The sequence below is a fragment of the Oryctolagus cuniculus genome, chromosome 12 (genome assembly GCF_964237555.1).
Source record: "Oryctolagus cuniculus chromosome 12, mOryCun1.1, whole genome shotgun sequence".
In the NCBI taxonomy this organism is placed as follows: Eukaryota; Metazoa; Chordata; class Mammalia; order Lagomorpha; family Leporidae; genus Oryctolagus; species Oryctolagus cuniculus.
Genome location: NC_091443.1, coordinates 72,871,704 through 72,892,844, shown reverse-complemented (window position 1 = coordinate 72,892,844; position 21,141 = coordinate 72,871,704). Strand labels below are relative to the sequence as shown.

The following is a 21,141-nucleotide window of genomic DNA, read 5'->3' as shown; positions in this document are numbered from 1 at the left end:
TTTCTCTCTCTCTGTATAACTCTTTCAAATAAATAAATAAATCTTAAAAAAAATCACCCATGACTTTATAATCATAAGTTCAGTGACCTCACTGTTTACGTCTATATGGTTTTATTTATCTATGTTATATATTGTGACTTTGTAGCCAAAATAAGTCCTTCCTAGAGTACATTTGACTTTGAGTGGCATCTTGTCCTTTAGGAGCTACTTGAAGTGAAAAGTCTCTGCAGAGCTGAAGGGACATAACAATTGGAGACACATAATGTTTCTCTTTATGACTGGTATCAGTAAGACAATGAGAAACATTTCAGCTTTTCATTTTGGGACTTTCCAATATGTGTTCCAACATTTAGGCTGGAAAAAGCCAATGCCCTTCAAATTTCAAAGGAAAGAATTCTTCCAACCTTGACAACAACTGAAGTAACCTGAGTGATGTTACTGTAATGAGTTACATTTTTATAAGTCTAAAATTTGACTTCATATCTGTTATCTCTTTTCTTTAGAAGTGGAACGGGTGGTGAAAGCCAATGACCGTGAATATAATGAAAAGTTCCAGTATGCCGTGAGTAGCACACACACAGCGTGTATATGCTGGATGCATTTTACCTTAAGGAACTTCAGTGGGATTCCTGCCTGCTAGAACTTGGTGACATCACTAAAAACTTTGTTTATTGGGCCATTTTAATAGCAAGCTGCCAATTTTTCTATAAATACAGATCTTTGCAATTATATTACACACTTATTTTTCTCTTCAACTAATAGTGCTTGGTATGTTTTTTGACATGGGGTGATAAAATAATCTTTCTCAATGATTGATGCTTAATTAAGTTCATTTTGGTGCCCATTTGGATATTAGCATACATAAGAATAATTTTAAAAATTGGCCTTTTTCATAGTATTTGATGGTGGAGGTGGTTGGTAGTGGCTGATGGTTGGTAAACAGCATTGGGGGATTTTTATTTTTTAATTCAACAATATTTTTTGTGATAACATATTTTTAATTTACATTGTAGTCAAAAGTTTATTGACACCACTAAATCAAGAGATCAACAAATACCAAATATAAAGACCATAGTCTCACAGGAAAATAGGCAAGGGCTATAAACAATTGTCAAATGAAAAAGTGTTTAACTGCATTCATATTAAGTACATTTTAAGTCACAAAATCATTGAAACTATGGTAGTACTTAATTTATATCAATTTTTTTTACAAAAATTTAAGACAAAATTTGACAAAACTGTATTTGCAGCAAAACTGATACACTCGGGCATTTTAAAATTAATTTTAGCTCCTACATATACAGGAGAACACGTGATATTTGTCTTTCTGTGTCTGGCTTATTTCAATCAACATGGTGTCTTCCATTTCCAATCTTTTGCTGCAAATGATAAAATTGTGTATATATATACATTTCACATATATATATAACTTACACATATACACATATCACATTTATACATATCATATATATACATTTCACATATATATTAACACATTCACACACATGTATATTTACATATCACATTTTTAATCCATTCATCTGATGATGGACACCTTGTTTGATTTCATATTTTGGCTACCATGAGCAGTGCTACTATAAACATGGTTGAGCAGGTATCTCTTTGATGCAATGAGTTCATGTCTTTTTAATATATACCCAGCAGTGGGATTGCTGGATCATATGGCAAGACTATTTCTATTTTTTTAAGAACTATCCATACTGTTTTCCACAGTGGCTATGCCAATATACATTACCACCGACAGTGCAGCAGTGGATGAGTTTGGAGGGATTTTTCTTTAAGCAACTTGAGCAGAATGTAGAAAGGTACATGTGGGAGAAAATTTCCAGGTTCTGGTCCAGAATTATTATATTTACAAAGGGAGTGTTGAGGATGATTAAAGTATGTAATTTTAAGTTGGTATTGAATTACTATTTTAATTACTTAACTTTAAAACATTAAGGTTTTCTTTATTTATATAAGAAATATTCATTGAGCATCCACTAAGTAGCTGGCACTGTTATAGGAACTTGGGCTTCATTGGTGAATAGCTTCATGAATTACATCAAGGACCCACACAAAATTCTTATCTTTCTGTGACTAAAGTTGTCACACAGTCTTTTTTTTTTTTTAAGATTTATTTATTTGAAAGTCAGAGTTACACAGAGAAGGAGAGGAAGAGATAGACGGAAAGATCTTCCATCTGCTGGTTCACTCCCCAGTTGGCTGCAATGGCCGGACCTGTGCTGATCCGGAGCCAGGAGCTTCTTCCGGGTCTCCCGTGTGAGTGCAAGGGCCCAAGGACTTGGACCATTTCTACTGCTTTCCCAGGCCACAGCAGAGAGCTGGATTGGAAGTGGAGCAGCTGGAACATGAACCGGTGCCCATATGGATGCCGGCACTGCAGGCAATGGCTTTACCTGCTATGCCATCGTGCCTGCCCCACACAGAGTCTTTTATAAGCTCTAGAGAGAGAACTCGTTGAATTGCTTTGTAGGTGACATATGGTCTATAACATCTGTAGTAAGGCTGACTGTGCAACAGCGCATTTGATGACAGAGGGCTTGGCTGTTGAAGCATAGAAATATGATAGTTAAGGGGGAAAACTGGCAGCATCCATTCAGGTTCTGACTAGAGAAGAGTTTTGGTCAGCAGATTTTTTTTTTTTTAGTAATCTGTTCCCATTAATGAGTATATAGAGATGGGTGAATTGAGCAAGGTACCCTGATTATTCAACAGAGGTGGCTAACAACTGCTCTTTTCTCATGCTATGCCAGTCATACAAGCTTGTGATTATAATTTTATTTTCAATGTAGGTTTCCCTACAGGCAGTAATTACGCTGTCTCTATGCTGGATTTCTCATTGTAAAACAGTTTATTGGTGCTCTGTTTTATTCTTCAGTCTTGTAAATTGGTTAAAGCAAGTCTGCCTTGGGATAGGGGCCACCTCTCAGGAGGCTGATGAACATGTTTTGTAGCCTGAGAGGGCGGGCTTGTGACTTCGCAAGGTGGTGAATGCCCCTCTGACATATCTTCATTTAGACCTTCTGGGCATCGCCAGACTTGGCCCCATGCCTTCCTATCCATTTTGAAGCCAGTCCCCTAATTATAAAGAATGATCTTGAAAACCTTGAACATCAAATCTCAAATCAAAAGAAAATATGTATGTATATTTAAGTCCTTAGAGAAAAAACAGTGACATTTAATCTTCTACGGAGTATTCATTTAAGTACTTGGCTGTGTTTACTTGTTTTCCAGTGTATAGTAAATATTTTCATTCTGTGATTAGCAACTCTACAAGAAAAACCTTATTTTTATTTCCCTTTTAAAAGATGATACCATATTTTCTATTTATAGTTATTTTTACTTAATTTATGAGATTTCAAATATATAGAGCAGTATGGGAAATATTATAATACCTGTGTGCCTACTATTCAGATTACATAGATGTTAACCATTTGCTGTGATTGCCTTTAAAATTAATAATATGCTGATGATACAGAGGTAGCTTTCTCTTGAGCTTTCATGATATTGAATGAAAGCACATGGAATGCAACTGCAGCTGTGTTTGTCATTGGGTTTCCTAATAACAACAAGGCTGTAGATCAGTATTCTATTGCCATAGCTGATTGACAAGGCAGCAACTCAGTGTTTAAATTAAAACACACCAGGGACCCGTACTGTGGCTCAGCAGGTTAATGCCTTGGCCTGAAGCGCTGGCATCCCATATGGACGCTGGTTTGAGACCCGGCTGCTCCACTTCCGATCGAGCTCTCTGCTATGGCCTGGGAAAACATTAGAAGATGGCCCGAGTCCTTGGGCCCCTACACCCGCGTGGGAGACCTGGAAGAAGCTCCTGGCTTCGGATCGGCGCAGTACTGGCTGTTGCAGCCAATTGGGGAGTGAACCATCGGATGGAAGACCTCTCTCTCTCTCTGCCTCTTTTCTCTTGGTGTAACTCTGACTTTCGAATAAATAAATCTTTTTAAAAACATTAAAACACACCAAAGAAAAAACAAAATCCATTATGGACCAGAAAACTAAGAGCAATAGCTAAAGTTGAGAAAGGCAAGCAGCCTAAAGGGTTTGAGTGTGAGGGGCACAGGCGTCCCTGGCCCAGTGAGCTCGGGAGGAGTGAGCACTTGCCAGTTCCTAAAAGGAGCATGGAGCCTCACTATACCTGGCTGGTTTTGCCTTGAGGCAAGAGCTCCCAGTGAAATGGCTTGCCATGCAGTGAGCTTTGGGGCCTGGCTCAGCCTCAGTCTAGTCAGCTACAAATTGGGGATAAGAAAAATCCCAATTTCACAGAATGATTGTAGAGTAGAATAACATATTGATCCCACAAACTAGTCTATGCAAAGTTGGGGTTTGAACCTATGATGATTGGATTTTAAGGTTGTTTTACTACTTCCTAATAGAATATCCTTTTAAGAGAACAGCAGCCTGGAGAGTTTGGCTCAGTCTTGCTTAGCTTTAAAGGATATCACTCCAAGTAGGCATGGATTCAGAGAGACTTCAATGGACCCTACCCAGAATGTTCATAATAATAAAGAAGTGATATTCCCACCAAAAGGCAGAGGGCAATAAGCCAAAACTTAATAGCAAGAAAGAAAAATAAAAGAAAAAGAAATAGTGAAGTCCTCTCAAATGAATGTTTTGGGATAAGATAGATAATAGGTTGGATCCTTTCTCTCTCTTCTTGCTAACTTGTAATCTTGATCTGTTTGTTTCTCTGAGTATCAATTATTTCATCTATGAAATTGGGAAATTTCCACTGAAGGGTTCTTAATGGATTAGATAATTTACATAAGATATTTGACGATTGGAAGACTAATATTTATTAGAGGCTTACAGTATAATAGGCCTTGCACTAAGCATTTTCATTTTTTAAAAAGATTTATTTATTTAGAAAATCAGAGTTACAGAAAGGGGGCGTAGAGAAAGATATCTCCCATCTATTGGTTCACTCCCCAGATGGCCTCAATGACCAGTGCTGGGTCAGGAAGAAGCCAAGAGCCAGGAACTTCATCCAGGTCTTCCATGAGTGGGTCAAGGACCCAAGCATTTGGGCCATCTTCTACTGCATTTTCCAGGCTGTTAATAGGAAGCTGGATTGGAAGTGGAGCAGCTGGGACACAATCCGGCCCCAACATGGGATACTGGCATCATAGGCAGCAGGTTAACATGCTAAGATACAATGCCCTGTTTTTTTTTTTTTTTTTAAAGCTGAACATGCCTGTGTACAAGCAGTCACAATAAAGTTTAGGTTCCTTGTAAAGCATTTGATAAAGGGAGATATTGGTGATAATAATTCTAAGAAGATAGAGAAATTGGCTAAACTTTCACTTTTTGCAGCAGAAAGATCAAATCTATGATACTGGAGCTGTGAAAGTTGCTGAAAAATTATGTAGATGATCCAATAAAAGAGAAAGACTAGGGGGCTGGCCCTGTGGAACAGTAGGTTAATCTTCTGCCTTCAGTGCTGGCATTCTGTATGGGTGCCAATTCAAGTCATGGCTGCTCCACTTCTGATCCAGCTCTGGCCTGAGAAAGCAGCTGAACATGTCCCAAGTGCTTGGACCCCAGCAGCCATTGGAAGAAGCTCCTGGCTTCAGTCTGGCCCAATGCCAGTTGTTGTGGCCATTTGGGAAATGAACTGGTGGATGGAATACCTCTATCTCTGTCTCTCTCTCCCTTTCTCTTTCTCTAACTCTGCTTTTCAAATAAATAAATAAGTTTTTTTTTTAAAAAAGAAAGGCTGCAGGTAAAACAAGAGAACTAAGAAGGTGAATGATTTATTCCTCTTTCCCAGATAAGTCATATTGAAATGGTAATAATCCACTATGAGAAACAATGACATGATCAGCCCTTGTCCTGAATGTCAAGGAACAACTTAATACTTTATCCCTTTTAGTATTTTTTTCTACTTAATACTATTGCTTGAACTCTTTAATTAACACACAATTATTCTTAGTCATTTAAATTTAACTGAAAAGTGATCCCTGTTAAATATGAGTGGGAATAAGAAGGAGGAGATGTACAATTTGGGACATGCTCAATCGGACTTGCCCCAAACGGTAGAGTTAGAAACGTGCCAGGGGATTCCAATTCAATCCCATCAAGGTGGCAGGTACCAATGCCATCTCACTAGTCAAAGTGATCAGTTTCAGTTCATAATTAATCCTAATGATAGGTTTAAGAGTCAAAGTGATCACATAAACAAGACTAGTGTCTGCTAATACTAACTGTTAGAATTAAAAAGGTGAGAATGATCCAACACAGGAAGCAGGATACTCAGCAGACTCATAGAATGGCAGATGTCCTAAATAGCACTCTGGCCTCAGAATCAGCCCTTAAGGCATTCGAATCTGGCTAAAAAGCCCATGAGAGTATTTCAGGCATGGAAAGCCAAGACACTGTAGCAAAAAAAAAAAAAAAAAAAGACCTAAATGAAAGATCTCTGTGAGTGAGATCCCAATGGAAAGAACGGGCCATCAAAGAAGGCAGTACCTTTCTCTGAAGGGAGGAGAGAACTTCCACTTTCACTATGGCCTTGTCTAAATAAGATTGGAGTCGGCGAACTCAAAAGGTTTCCATAGCCTTGGCAACTCATGACTAGAGCCTCAGGTGATTACTAATGTCATAAATAAGAGTGTCAATTGTTAAATCAACAACAGGAGTCACTGTGCACTTACTCCCCATGTAGGATCTCTGTCCTTAATGTGTTGTACTATGTGAATTAACGGTATAACTAGTACTCAAACAGTACTTTACACTTTGTGTTTCTGTGTGGGTGCAAACTGTTGAAATCTTTACTTAATGTATACTAAACTTATCTTCTGTATATAAAGATAATTGAAAATGAATCTTGATGTGAATGGGATGGGAGAGAGAACAGTAGATGGGATGGTCACGGGTGGGAGGGAAGTTATAGGGGGAAAAAGCCACTGTAATCCAAAAATTGTACTTTGGAAATTTATATTTATTAAACAAAAGTTAAAAAAGTGAAATGGTAATAACCCAACAGGATACTTATTCTTTACTTTGTGTAAAACAGTTGACAAGCTCAGGAAGCTTTCCTGCAATCTTAACACGGATAATGACATATATTCCATTATGATGGTAAGATGATAGCTTAATACATGTAGTGCTTATCATAAGAAAGGTATAGTTCAAAGCATCCTGCTATATTGAACTTCTTTAATCTTACAGTAAGACCATACAGTAGCTTTATTATTTTACTTTTATATGTGAAAATCTGGAGGAATAGAGATCTCACTTAAGTGACTTCCTTAAGTCACACAGATAGACAGTGGCTCCCATTCATCCAGCTGTGAGCTAGGTGCTTTGCACATACTTCAGTCTTCCATAAAACCTAGAAAGATGAAGGATGTGGAGCTCCACTTAGTGACTCCTTTAAGGCACCAGTTAAAATCTGGCAAAGCTGGAACTTTAATTCACATAGTCCAGATTCCAAGGCCCAGGGTTTTGCTTTGTACCATGCTACACTTTTGACCTATTCTGGAAAACAAACACAATAACAACAAGATCAAAAAAACCACCAAAACAAGCAACAAAATCAAACCATTCCCTTCTCAGTTTCTTCTTCTTCCCTAAACACCTATTAGAAAAGATTGTAGTCTAAAGACAAAGGTTTAAAGAGGAGATAAAAATTTTATAACATGAGGCTAAGAATGACTGTAAATTTTATCTGGCATTTGTAGGTGGGGATTTGGGAGAAAAATTTACACAAAGTTCAGATAAATGGTGCAGAATCCACAAACACTGAGTCTGGCCAAACAAACTCTTTTCTTTGGAGACTGAAGAAAAACAATTCATTAGCTAGAGAATATTAATTTCGCAACATATAAAAGCACTTTTGAAAGATAAAGGTTTAAAGCATAAACAAAAAATGAGGTCAATGAGTCTATGTAAAATGGTAAATTAGATACAATATTTTGAGAACTGGAAAGTGGGAAACAAGATTTTAAGAGGGATTTTAAACTGCCAAGATGTGTAGGACAAAATGAAATTGGAGAGCGGAGGGAGAGCCAAGTGCTAGAATTATTATTCTCATTAGAAGGACATCCAAAGTTTTCTTGGTTAATCATAGGAATGAATAACAGAACTAATGAAAAGAGTTATATTAAAACATGTTAATGCTAAAAATGTTAGAAATATTGTGAGAATGAGCCAAATAGCCACACTCATTATCCCTATTAAAAGGAGGTCAAAACGAATGGTAGACATAGCAAAAACAGTTGTGTTAAAATGAATTGTTGTCAAAAAATGCCAGAAAAAGTGTTATATTAATTATGGCTATTTTCTGACTTCATTTAAAAAGAAAGACATGATGATAGAACTCATTCTTTTTCATTTGTTCATCCTTTCTCTCTGTTTCTCTATCTCTGTCATAGGCCCAGCATGCTCTATTCATTTCTCTTGAATTTTAACGGGGTGTGGGAAGGGAGATGAACTCATTTGAGTGGTGAGAAAGTTATGCTGCTTCCAACTCAGGCTCCATAGAGCTAAATACTCAATACATTTTATTCATGCACAAGTAGATGGAAAGTTTCAAAAAGATTTTCTTCCTGAATTGAATGATCAATCTTATTCACGAAGTCCCCAGGCTTACACAAGTTGGTGAAGATTTAACCACATAGTTTTTAAGGCTTATAAAGAAAGTCTTCCATCCAAAAGTTGTCATGTTCTAGTTTATTTCTAGAATCTTAAAATGCCATGTTAATGGTTATTGGATGGTATCTGTTGTTGCTTTTGTGGGTTTTGTGATTGATAGAATAATACTTGTTTGGGTTTCCAAAAATTGTTGATTCAGTGTAACAAATATGGCTCTGACTCCCAGTGGTCAGTGCTACAAGGACATCCCTAAAGCTCCTTTCAACATGAGTACCATGTTTTCCTCTCACCCATTTAAACAGGGATATGTTTGTTTCCACAGTCACTTTGCTTTCCTCTCAACTCAGAATCTGAGTAGTTAAGAGTCAAGTAGAAAAATATGGTCTATCATATTCTTCTGTTTTTTTTTTTCCAAAATCATTAAATAGTTTACCATGTTCATTATAGTTATAATACCATAAAACTTTTAATTATTATTTAAAATATTATTACTGTTACTATTTTTGTTGACACATAATATACATGTTTATGGGGTAAGATGGGAAGTTTTAATTCGTGTACACATTGTGTAGTGATCATGTCAGGGTAATTGGCATATCCATCACCTTAAACTTTCATCGTTTGTTTATGAGTTCACTCTTATTCTGATGGTCACTGCACCTCTCTAAGTTTCCAGGGTCTCCTTAGGTCCATATTATGGTGATGTATCTGTGTTTCTATGGGAAAAGACTGGCCTAACAGTTCAATTTCATGTGTGTGTGTGTATGTGTGTGTGTTGATTGTTGTTGAATAGATGATTCATTGTTTGCTTTTTAAAAAAATAAAAATGATATTTAAAAATTGAATATTTATAATGTAACTGCTTTATACCTATCAACATGCATGTTTATTGCTTTATTAACTTTTTCCCCAGAAATATTTTATTTAAGGTATATAAATATCATTCATTTCATAAATACAACTTTAGGAACATAGTGATTCTTCTCACTGTACCTGCCCTCCCCCTTGCTCTCCCACCCTTCTTCTTCCTCCCTCTCCAATTCCACTCTTATTTTTTACAAAAATCTATTTTCAGTTAAGTTTATACACAAAATATTAACTCTATACTAAGTAAAGAGTTCAAAAAATAGTATGAGGAAAAACTATTCCTCAACAGTTTTTTGATATCTCTTTTGGTTTCTTCTATGACCCATTGTTCATTCAGGAGCATGTTGTTCAGGCTCCATGCATTCGCATATGTTCTAGAGATTCTTGAGTTGTTGATCTCCAGTTTCATTCTATTGTGGTCAGATAAGATACATGGTATGATTTCAAATTTTTTGAGTGTGCTCAGACTTGCTTTATGGCCTAGTCAGTGGTCTATCCTAGAGAGTGTTCCATTGGAAGAATGTGTATTATACAACTGTAAGATGACGTCTTGTAGATAACTGTTAGGTCCATTTGGTCTATAATGTTGATTAAATCTACTGTTTCCTTGCTGACTTTCTGTCTGGTTGACCTGTCCATGGCTGAAAGTAGGGTATTGTAGTCCCACATTATTATTGGAGTCTATTTCCCTTTAGATCCATTAACATTTCTTTTAAATAGCCAGGAGGCCTGTAATTAGGGACATATACATTTGTTATAGTGACTTTTTCTGTTGAATTGATCCCTTAATAATTACATAGTGCCATTTTTGGTCTCTTTTAACAGTGTTTGTGTTAAAGTCTATTTTTTTCTGTTATTTATTTATTTATTTTTATTTTTTGACAGGCAGAGTGGACAGTGAGAGAGAGAGACAGAGAGAAAGGTCTTCCTTTTGCCGTTGGTTCACCCTCCAATGGCCGCTGTGGCTGGCACTGCGGCCGGCGCACGGCGCTGATCTGATGACAGGAGCCAGGTACTTATCCTGGTCTCCCATGGGGTGCAGGGCCCAAGCACTTGGGCCATCCTCCACTGCACTCCCTGGCCACAGCAGAGAGCTGGCCTGGAAGAGGGGCAACCGGGACAGAATCCGGCGCCCTGACTGGGACTAGAACCCGGTGTGCTGGCGCCGCAAGGCGGAGGATTAGCCTAGTGAGCTGCAGTGCCGGCCTATTTTTTCTGTTATTAAGATGGCTACACCAGCTCATTTTTGGTTTCTGTTAGCATAGAATATCTTTCTCCATCCTTTTTTGTTCAGATTGGCTTACCTTTTTTCCTTTATTTCTTAAGGAATACAAATTTTATAAGTACAATTTTAGGAATATAGTTATTCTTCCCACCATATCAGTCCTTCTACCCACACCCCTACCCCTCCTCCCCTTGCCATTCTCATTCTCCATTATGATCCATTTTCAATTAACTTTGTATACTTAAGACCAGCTGTATACTAAGTAAAGATTTCAACAGTTTGCCTACACAAACACAGAGACACACACAAAACTGAGAACTGTTTTATAGTTATCTCAGTACAACTCATTGAGGACAGAGGTCCTGCATGGGAGTTAGTGCACAGTGACTCCTGTTGTTAATTTAACAATTAACACTCTTATGTATGACCTCAGTGGCCACCTGAGGCTCTTGAAATGAGCTGCCTAGGCAATGGATGCCTCTTGAGACCACAAATTCCATCAGTATTTGGACAAGGCCTTAAGCAAAGTAGAAGTTCTTTCCTCCCTTTAGAGAAAAGTACATCCTTTTTTTAATGGCCACTTCTTTCCACTAGGGTCTCACAGAGATCCTCCATATAGAACATTTTTTGCCACAGAATCTTGGCATTCCATGCCTGAAATGCCCTCACAGGCTTGTCAACCAGACCAGAAAGCCTGAAGGGCTGATTCTGAGGTCAGAGTGTTACTTAAAGTGATTGTCATTCTATAAGTCCACTGTGTGGAATACTTCACATGTTGGACAGTCTCTCCTTTTTAATTATAACAATTAACATTAACTAACATTTATTAACATTTTAATTAATTAAATTAACATTTTAATTAACATTTATTAACATTAATCATATCAATCCTATTGATATGATCTCTTTAACACAATCCTATCTATATGTTCACTTTAACATTTAATATCGATCACTTTAACAATTAAGATGGCATTTTTACCACCAAGTTTAATGGGATTTGGAGTCTCATGACAAGTTTTTAAACTGCACCCTTAGAAGTAAGTCCATTGGAATGTATGCAGATCTATACAGCTTTACAGTTAGAAACTTCCTCCTCCCTCATTTCCACTCTTACTTTTTATTGAGATCTATTTTCAATTGACTTTATACACATATGATTAACTCTATATTAAATAAAGAGTTCAACAACTAGTATGAAGAAAAAAAAAGATGGAAAAACAAAGAAAATGGAATTGTTCCTTGACAGTCAAGACAAGGGCAGCTCAAGTTATCCCTTCTTGAAGTGTCAATTTCAATTCTACAGATTTCGTTTTAGGTGCTCTATTAGTTCTCATGGATCAGGGAGAACATATAGTACTTGCCCCTTTTGGACTGGCTTATTTCACTAAGAATGATGTTTTCCAGATTCATCCATTTTTGTTACAAATGACTGGATTTCATTTTTTTTTTTACCATTGTGTAGTATTCCATAGTATACATATTCCATAATTTCCTTGTCCAGTCTTTGGTTGACAGGCATTTACGTTAATTCCATGTCTTAGCTATTGTGAATTGAGCTGCAATAAAAGTGGAGGTGCAGATAGCACCTTTGTTTACTGATTTCATTTCCCTTGGGTAAATTCCCAGGAGTGGAATATGATAGGTCTATATTGAGATTTTTGAGGTATCTCCATAATGTCTTCCATAGTGGCTTTACCAGTTTGCATTCCCACCAACAGTCGATTAGGGTAACTTTTCCCCCACATCCTTGCCAGCATTAGTTGGTTTCTATATGAAAGCCATTCTAACTGGGGTGAGGTGAAACTTCACTGTGGTTTTGATTTGCATTTCCTTGACAGCTAGTGATCTTGAACATTTTTTCATGTGTCTGTTGGCCATTTGGAATTCCTGTTTCGAAAAATGTCTGTAGAGTCCTTGACCCATCTCTTAACTGTTTTTTTGTTTTGTTGTTGTGGAGTTTCTTGATTTCTTTGTAGATTCTGGTTATTAGTCCTTTATCAGTTGCACAGCTCGCAAATAATGTCTCCCATTCTATTGGATGTCTCTTCAGTTTCCTGACTGTTTTTTTTTTGGTGTATAGAAACTTCTCAATTTGGAATAATCCCATTTGTTTTTGTAAATTTATTTATTTATTTGAAAGAGTTACACAGAGAGAGGAGAGGCAGAGAGAGAGAGAGGTCTTCCATCCAATGGTTCACTTCTCAGATGGCCGCGATGGCTGGAGTTGCGCTGATCCCAAGCCAGGAGCCAGGAGCTTCTTCCCAGTCTCCCATGTGGGTGCAGGGGCCCAAGGACTTGGGCCATCCTCCACTGCTTTCCCAGACCATAGCAAAGAGCTGGATCAGAAGAGGAGCAGCCAGGACTAGAACCGGTGCCCACATGGGGTGCTGGCACATCAGGCCAGGGCATTAACCAGCTGTGCCACAGCGCCGGCCAAAATCCTATTTGTTAATTTTGGCTTTGACTGCCTGTGCCTATGGGGTCTTTTCCAAGACCTCTTTGCCTGTGCTAATGCCTTGCAGGGTTTCCCCAATGTTCTCTAATAATTTGATGGTGTTGGGTCATAGATTTAGATCTTTAATCCATATTGAGTGGATTTTTGTGTAAGATGGAAGGTAATGGTTTTGCTTCATAATTCTGCATGTGGAAATCCAGTTTTACCAGCACCATTTGTTGAAGAGACTGTCCTTGCTCCAGGGATTGGTTTTCACTCGATCAAATATAAGTTGGTTGTAGATGTTTGGATTGATTTCTGGTGTTTCTATTCTATTCCATTGGTATATCCATCTGTTTTTGTACCAGTACCAGGCTGTTTTGATTATAATTGCCCTGTAGTATGTCTTGAAATCTGATGCTGTGATGTCTCCAGCTTTGTTTTTGTTGTATAAGATTGCTTTAGCTATTCGAGGTCTCCTGTGCCTTCATATGAATTTCAGCATCATTTTTTTCCAGATCTGAGAAGAATGTCTTTGGTATTTTGATGGGTATCACATTGAATCTGTACATTTTGATGATGTTGATTCTTCCAATCCTTGAACATGGAAGATTTTTCCATTTTTTTGGTATCTTATTTTTCTTTAATGTTTTGTAATTTCTCATCGTAGAGATCTTTGACATCCTTGGTTAAATATATCCAAGTTATCTGATAATTTTTGTAGTGTTGTGATTGGTATTGATATTAGAAGTTCTTTCTCAACTGTGACATTGTCTGTGTATACAAAGGCTGTTGATTTTTGTGTATTGACTTTATATCCTGCTACTTTACCAAACTCTTCTATGAGTTCCAATAATCTCTTAGTGAAGTCTTTTGGATCCCCTATATACAACATCATGTCATCTGCAAATAGGGATAGTTTGACTTCTTCCTTCCCAATTTGTATCCCTTTGATCTCTTTTTCTTGCCTAGTATCTCTGGCTAAAACTTCAAGTACTATATTGAATAACAGTGGTGAAAGTGGGCATCCCCGTCTGGTATCAGATCAGCGTGAATGCTTCCTACCTTTCCCCATTCAATATGATGCTGGCCGTGGTTTTGTTACAAATTGCCTTGGTTTTGTTGAGGAATGTTCCTTCTATACCCAATTTGGTTAGAGTTTTCATCATGGAAAGGTGTTATATTTTTTCTAATGCTTTCTCTTTATCTATTGAGATAATCATATGGTTTTTGTTCAGCAGTTTGTTAAAATGATGTATCACAATGATTGATTTGAGAATGTTGAACCATAGCTGCATACCAAGGATAAATCCCACTTGGTCTGTGTGGATGATCTTTCTGATGCATTGTTGGATTTGATTGGGTAGAATTTTACTGAGGATTCTTGCATCTATGTTCATCAGGGAAATTGTTCTAATTCTTTTTTTCTGTTGCATCTTTTTTAGGTTTAGGAATTAATGTGGTGCTGGCTTCATAAAAAGAATCTGGGAGGATTCCCTCCATTTCAGTTATGAATAAATTGAGAAGAATTGGAGTTAATTCTTCTTTAAATGTCTTGTAGAATTCATCAGTGAAGCCTTCCATTCCTGGGCTTCTCTTTGTTGGGAGGGCCTTTATTACTGATTCCATCTTGGTTATGGGTCTGTTTAGGTTTTCTATGTCTTCATGGTTCAATTTAGGTAGGTTGTATGTGTCTAGGAATCTATCCATTTTTGATAGGTTTCCCAGTTTGTTGGCATACAGCTCTTTGTAATAATTTCTGAAGGTTCTTTTTATTTCTATTGTGTTTGTTGTTACATTTCCTTTTTCATCTCTAATTTTATTGATTTGGGTCTTCTCTCTCCTTTTTTTTTGGCTAGCTGGGCCAATGGTGTGTCAATTTTGTTTATTTTTTTTTTAAAAAAACCCAGCTCTTTGTTTTGCTGATCTTTTGTATTTTTTGATTCAATTTTGTTGATTTCTTTAATTATTTCTTTTCTCTTACTAATTTTGGGTTTGGTTTGCTGTTGTTTTTCTAGATCCTTGATGTATTTAAAGCTCATTTATTTGGTGTTTTTCCAATTTCTTGATGTGGGCACCTATTGGTATAAACTTTCCTCTAAACACTGCTTTTCCTATATTCCATAAGTTTTGATATGTTGTGTTGTCACCTTCTTTTGTTTCTAGAAATTTTTTGATTTCTCTTTGATTTTGTTAATGACCCACTGCATTCATGAGCATGTTGTTCACTCTCCATGTATTTGCATATGTTCTAGAGATTCCTGAGTTGCTGATTTCCAGCTTCATTCCATTGTGGTCCAAGAAGCTGCATGGTATGGTTTAGATTTTTTTGTATTTGCTGAGACTTGCTTTAAGGCCTAGTATGTGGTCAATCCTAGAGAAAGTTCCGTACACTAATGAGAAGAATGTGTACTTTGCAACTATAGGATGAAAAGTTCTGTAGGATATCTGTTAGGTCCATTTGGTCTATAGTGTTGATTTAATCTGCTATTTCTTTGCTGATTTTCTGTCTGGTTGATCTGCCCATGCTGGAAGTGGAGTATTTAAGTCCCCCATAACTATTGTATTAGAGCCTAAATTTTCCTTTAAATCCATTAACATTTCTTTTAAATAGCCAGATGGCCTGTAATTAGGTGCATTTATGTTTATAATAGTTACATCTCCCTGTTGAATTGTTCCCTTAATCATTACATAGTGCCCTTCTTTGTCTTGCATTTATTTCATGTCATCATCTTCACAATCTAATATTGAAGTGTTGTGTTCTTTTGAGGGCATCATGTTGTGTTCCTTATTCTTGTTTCTTGGATTCATGCATTTGTTTTTATGTGTTTAGAGGTACTTGTTGGTTTCTCCTCCTCCTCCTCTTTTATTTTGCTGTGGCAGCTTTTATCTTTGTACTATGAGTCTGTAGTTAAAGTGGAATGTCTACTTTCAATGAATATCTAGAGACTTGTAGTGGGTGTGGCCAGGGGCTCTGTTCATTTATCCAGGAGTAACGGCATGCCTAACCTAAGGTGACACATCCAGTTTGGCGTGGCAGATCTTCTCTCTCTCTCTCTTTTTTTAAATCAGAGTGGAAATTTGTTCTGCTCAGCTGAGCTCCTCTTCTCAAAGGAGACCAGTACCTGAGCACTAGCCCCAGTGGGTACAATATTCATCTGCTCTGTCCCAAGGACCACACAAAAGATCTGTACAGTCATCAGTTTAAGTTCAGATTCCCCAGCAATGTCTCTCATCAGGTAACAAGGAAGCCCTGAGCATGTGGAGTCTCCCACTGTGACTGCAAAGTCCCGGCCACACCATGGGTCCTCCCATACACCCTCAGTTTTTTTTTTTCACATTCCCATCACAGAAGCCTCCCACAGTCATGAGTTCCCAGCCCCCTTTTAGTGCTCCCCACCAGAGATGGGAGTCTCCACTCGGTTGGTTGCTGGGCACAGACACAAGCTGGTGCAGCTGTTATGTATGTCCAAAATTGCTCCTGCTCTATCGGCTTGTTACAGGACGCTGTTGTGAAGTGATCAAGGAGAGTCTCATCCTTTTTTTTTTTTTTCCTATAGTTTAGCAGGTACACTATCCCCCATGGGGCTCCGAGCTGGGCTCCCTCTAGGCTCTTCCTGAAGCTTTTTTGCCAGATGGCTTGGGCTGCTGCAGTCTGGTCTCACTTCACTTTCCAACACTGGTGCATAGGCTCTCGGCTGCTGTAGAGCAATTGTGGGCATCCATGGCCTCCACAGCGGTCCATCATATCCCTCTAATTTTGGTAGAGTTTCCTCTGCTGTTTTCTCCTTATCTGTTCCCTGAGACTATACTCTCTCTAGTTTTTTTAAAACTATCTTCTCCTGGACTAGAGCAGTAAGCTCCCTCCCTACTTTGCCATCTTGGAATCTGCTCTCATCCTTTTACTTCCAGTCTGCATGTATCTTTGTTGGTGAGACGTATTTCTTGTAGGCAACAAATAGATGGTTCTGCTTTTCAATCTATTCAACCAGTCTGTATCTTTGATTTACTTCTTTTTTATATTTATTTATTTGAGAGGCAGAGAGGGAGAGGGAGAGGGAGAGAGAGAGGGAGAGAGGTCTTCCATCTGCTGGTTCACTCCACAATTGGCTGTAGCAGCTGGAGCTGGGCTGATCCAGAGCCAGGATCCAGTAGCTTTTTCCGGGTCTCCCATGCAGGTAAGGGCCCAAGGACTTGGACCATTTTCTACAGCTTTCCCAGGCCATAGCAAAGAGCTGGATTGGAAGTGGAGCAGCTGGGAATCAAACTGGTGTCCATATGGGATGCTGGCACTGCAGGCAGCAGCTTTACCTGCTATGCCACAGCACCGGCCCCTAGAATGTATCTTTTAACTGGAGAGTTGAGGCCATTTACCTTCAAGGTGACTACTGAAAAATAACAATTTGGCCCTGCCATTTGTTTTCATAAATATTCCTATTGTTTCTTTAGATTTCCTTTGTACTTTTATTGGGAGATTTTCTGCCTTCACCTTCTTTCACAGGCATGACCATGTTTCAGTGTTTCTGTTTGTAGCACATCCTTAAGCATCTTTTGTAAGGCTGAATGAGTGGTGACAAATTCTTTCAATTTCTGTTTGTTATTAGAAGGCCTTTATTTTACTGTCATTCATAAATGAGAGATTTGCAGGTTACAATATTCTCGGTTGACAGTTTTTTCTTTTAAGACTTGGAATGTATCTTGCCATTCTCTCCTAGCCTTTAGGGTTTCTTATGAGAAGTGTGCTATGAGTCTAACAGGAAATCCTCTGAATGTAGTCTGGTGTTTATCTCGTGTATATTTTAGAATCTTTTGTTTTACTGTGGAGAATTTGACTACAATGTGTCATGGTGGGGATCTTTTCTGGTCATGTCTGTTAGAAGTTTTATGTTCTTCCTGTATTTGGACATTCATTTCTCTGTTCAAATTAGGGAAGTGTTCTGTAATTATTTCACTAATTATTTCACTGAAGATGCTTAAGGATGTGCTACACACAGAAACAGAGAAATGTGGTCATCACTTGAAAGAAGGTGAAGGCAGAAAATCTTACAGTAAAATTACAAAGGAAATATAAAATAAACAATAGGAATATTTATAGAAAAATGCAAGGCAGTCATTATTTATCAACTATTTCTCTCTTTCCATGACTTCAGGAACTCCTAAGACCCATACGTTGGGTTGTTTGATAGTCATTCTATAAATCCCCAACACTCTTTTTTTATTTTCTAATTTCTTCTTCTTTTTTTTTTTTTTTGGTCTAACTGTAAAATTTTCAGAGATTTGTCTTCTAACTTTGATATTCTTTCTTCTGCCTCACCGAGTCTGGTTAAGGCTTTCCACCACATTTTCTGTTTGATCTATTGAATTCTTCATTTTCAATATTTTGTTTTGATTTCTTTAAAGTCTCAATCTCTTGGGAAAAAAATTCATGTCATGTATGGATTTATTTAATTCATGAATTTGCTTCTGATTATTTTTAAGTAATCCTATGATTACTTTTTTGAATTCCATTTCTGGCACTTTTTCGATCTCTTCATTTTCACATTCTAGTGTTGAAGTGTTGTTGTGTTCCTTTGGAGGCATCATGTTGTCTTCCTTATTCTTGTTTCTGGAATTGCTATGTCTATTTTTAGGCATTTGCGGAGATTGTGGAGATACCTTTTATTGTTTTCCCCCCTATGATGGCTTTTATCTTTGGACTATGCCTCTGTGGATTAGTGGAGTGTCTGCCCTTTCAGTGAATACCCTGAGGGGTGTGCTGGATGTGGCCAGGGAGCTCTGTTTGGTGCTGAAAGGTGAGGGGAGTGTCGACACCTAAATTGGGTATGAGTAATCTCTCTCTCTCTTTTTTTTTTTTTAATCAGAGGGGAGGTTTAATTTGCTCTGTTGGTGTAGTCTCATGCTCACCTCCTCCCCTCCAAGGAGACCCTGGTGGGTATGATATTCTTTCGTGCTGCCACAAGAACCACACAAAGGATCTGTGCAGTCCTTGATATAAGTGTGGATCCCACAGCAATGAACCTCACCAGGGAATCAGGGAGCCCTGAGTGTGCGGAGTTGCCCACAGAAACTACTCAGAGACCCAGGCACACCTTTTGCCCTCCCATGCAGGCACAGTGTTTTCACAGTCCTGACACACAAGATTCCCACAGTCACAAACACCCAGCCCCCTGCCATTTCTCCCAGCCAGACTCAGGAGTCTCCTCTCAGCTGGTTGCTGGGCGTGCGAACATGAGCTGGTGCAGCTGTTACATATGTCCAAAATGGTGCCCACCTTCTCTCGGCTAATTACAGGGCAGCAGTGCCAGGCGGTTGGGGAGAGAAATGTGCCCCCTTTTTCTGCCCTCTAGGTTGGCAGTTACACTGTGACCCACAGGGCTCCAAACTGGACTTGTGTCAGGCCCTTCCTGCAGCTTTATCACCAGTGACTTGGCTGCTGCAGTCTGGTCTCACCTCACTCTCCAAAGCTGGTGCTGAGGCTCTCGGCTGCTGGGATCCTGAGTAGTGCATGTAGATTCACAGTGTCCCTCTAATTTGTGTGGCATTTCCTGTGCCCTTTTCTCCCTAACTCTTCTTTAAAATTGTAATCTTTCCATGTTTTTAAAATTATCTTCCCCTAGACTAGAGCAGTAAGTTGTCTCCCTATTCCGCCTTCTTGGCTTCTCCCTCACTTTATTAACTTTTCAAAAAAGATTTGAGGCAATGTACAAAGAGAATATAAGACTCAAAGGGATAAAATTATGTGAGGAAGCTGGTGTAAGCAGAGTATTTTTGGGGGCCTTAAAGTGTATGATAGAAGGACCCATTTAATCGGAATAGCAGTGTGTTGAATGTTATTGGGGTTATTAAAAAAGATGCTGTACATTCTGCTTCCCAAATTTAAGGACCATATGTAATATTCTCAAGACGGGAAGACCAGCCCATTAGAACAAACCTAACCTAATAGAAGATAATAATGAAAAGGCAATGCTGAATTCTAACTTTGTTGCATGGCTTGTAAATATTATGGAAAGGAGAGCTCTATGTGAGTAAAAGTGTTTGAGTAAGTTTTGCAGCAGGAAATGGGAATGATTCCAGCCTTATTCATTTGTGCTACCAACATTAGGTGAGACCAGGATGTTTAAAGGGTGATTTTTGCATATGAACTAATAGGAACTCAGGAACCGGGGAGTAACAGAGTGAAAAAGGAGGGGTCAGCGCTGTGGGTTAATACCCTTGCCTGATGTGCCAGCATCCCATATGGGCGCTGGTTCTAGTCCTGGCTGCTCCTCTTCCAATCCAGCTCTCTGCTATGACCTGGGAAAGCAGTACAAGATGGCTCAAGCCCTTGGGCACCTGCACCCACATGGGAGCCCTGAGAGAAGCTCCTGGCTCCTGGTTTCAGATTGGCGCAGCACAGGCTGTTGCGGCCATCTGGGAAGTGAACCATTGGGTGGAAGACCTCTCTGTCTCTGCCTCTCTCTGTAACTCTTTCAAGTAAATAAAATAAATCTTTAAAAAATAGAAAGAGTTAAAAAGGATTTTGTTTGCCTTTCATATTAAATAGACCAACCACCCCAGTGGAAATGCCCAGATTAATATGGAACAGAACTTGGGTGTGGTGAGAGTTGCAGATTTAAGAATATCAGTTGGAAGGAGATAATTAAAACTAGGAGGAAAATGGAACTTGTTAAGGAGCGATGGCTGAGCCATGGTGAGTGGGGATGAAAACTCACAGCCGGTTAGGGGGTGAGAGGGAGGGAGTTTCAGCAGGAACAGAGAGCAGTAAGGATGGGCAAGAACAGAGGGGTCACTGAGATGAAACCCTTGGACAAGGGCGCCTCTTGGAAACAGGGCACAGTCAACCAGGCCTAATGGCAGGTGCCCAAGAGGTTTGGAAAAACTCATCTTTAATCCAAAGAAAGTAACTGGAGGACCTCTAGAAAGAGGTTTGTAGTTGGAAAAAAATGTTGTGGTTTGAAAATAAGGAACCCACTCC

General features: G+C 38.6%; 1 protein-coding gene across 3 annotated transcripts in view; it reads left to right on the top strand.

The window, feature by feature from the left end:
- Window positions 1-21,141, top strand: part of ATP8B4 (ATPase phospholipid transporting 8B4 (putative)) — a 260,383-nt gene that overhangs the window by 25,573 nt on the left and 213,669 nt on the right. For all 3 annotated transcript variants that reach the window (XM_051822381.2, XM_051822379.2, XM_051822380.2), the window contains exon 3: window positions 504-562. In XM_051822381.2, the coding sequence (XP_051678341.2) occupies window positions 504-562 (59 nt within the window). The remainder of the gene's footprint in view (window positions 1-503; window positions 563-21,141) is intronic.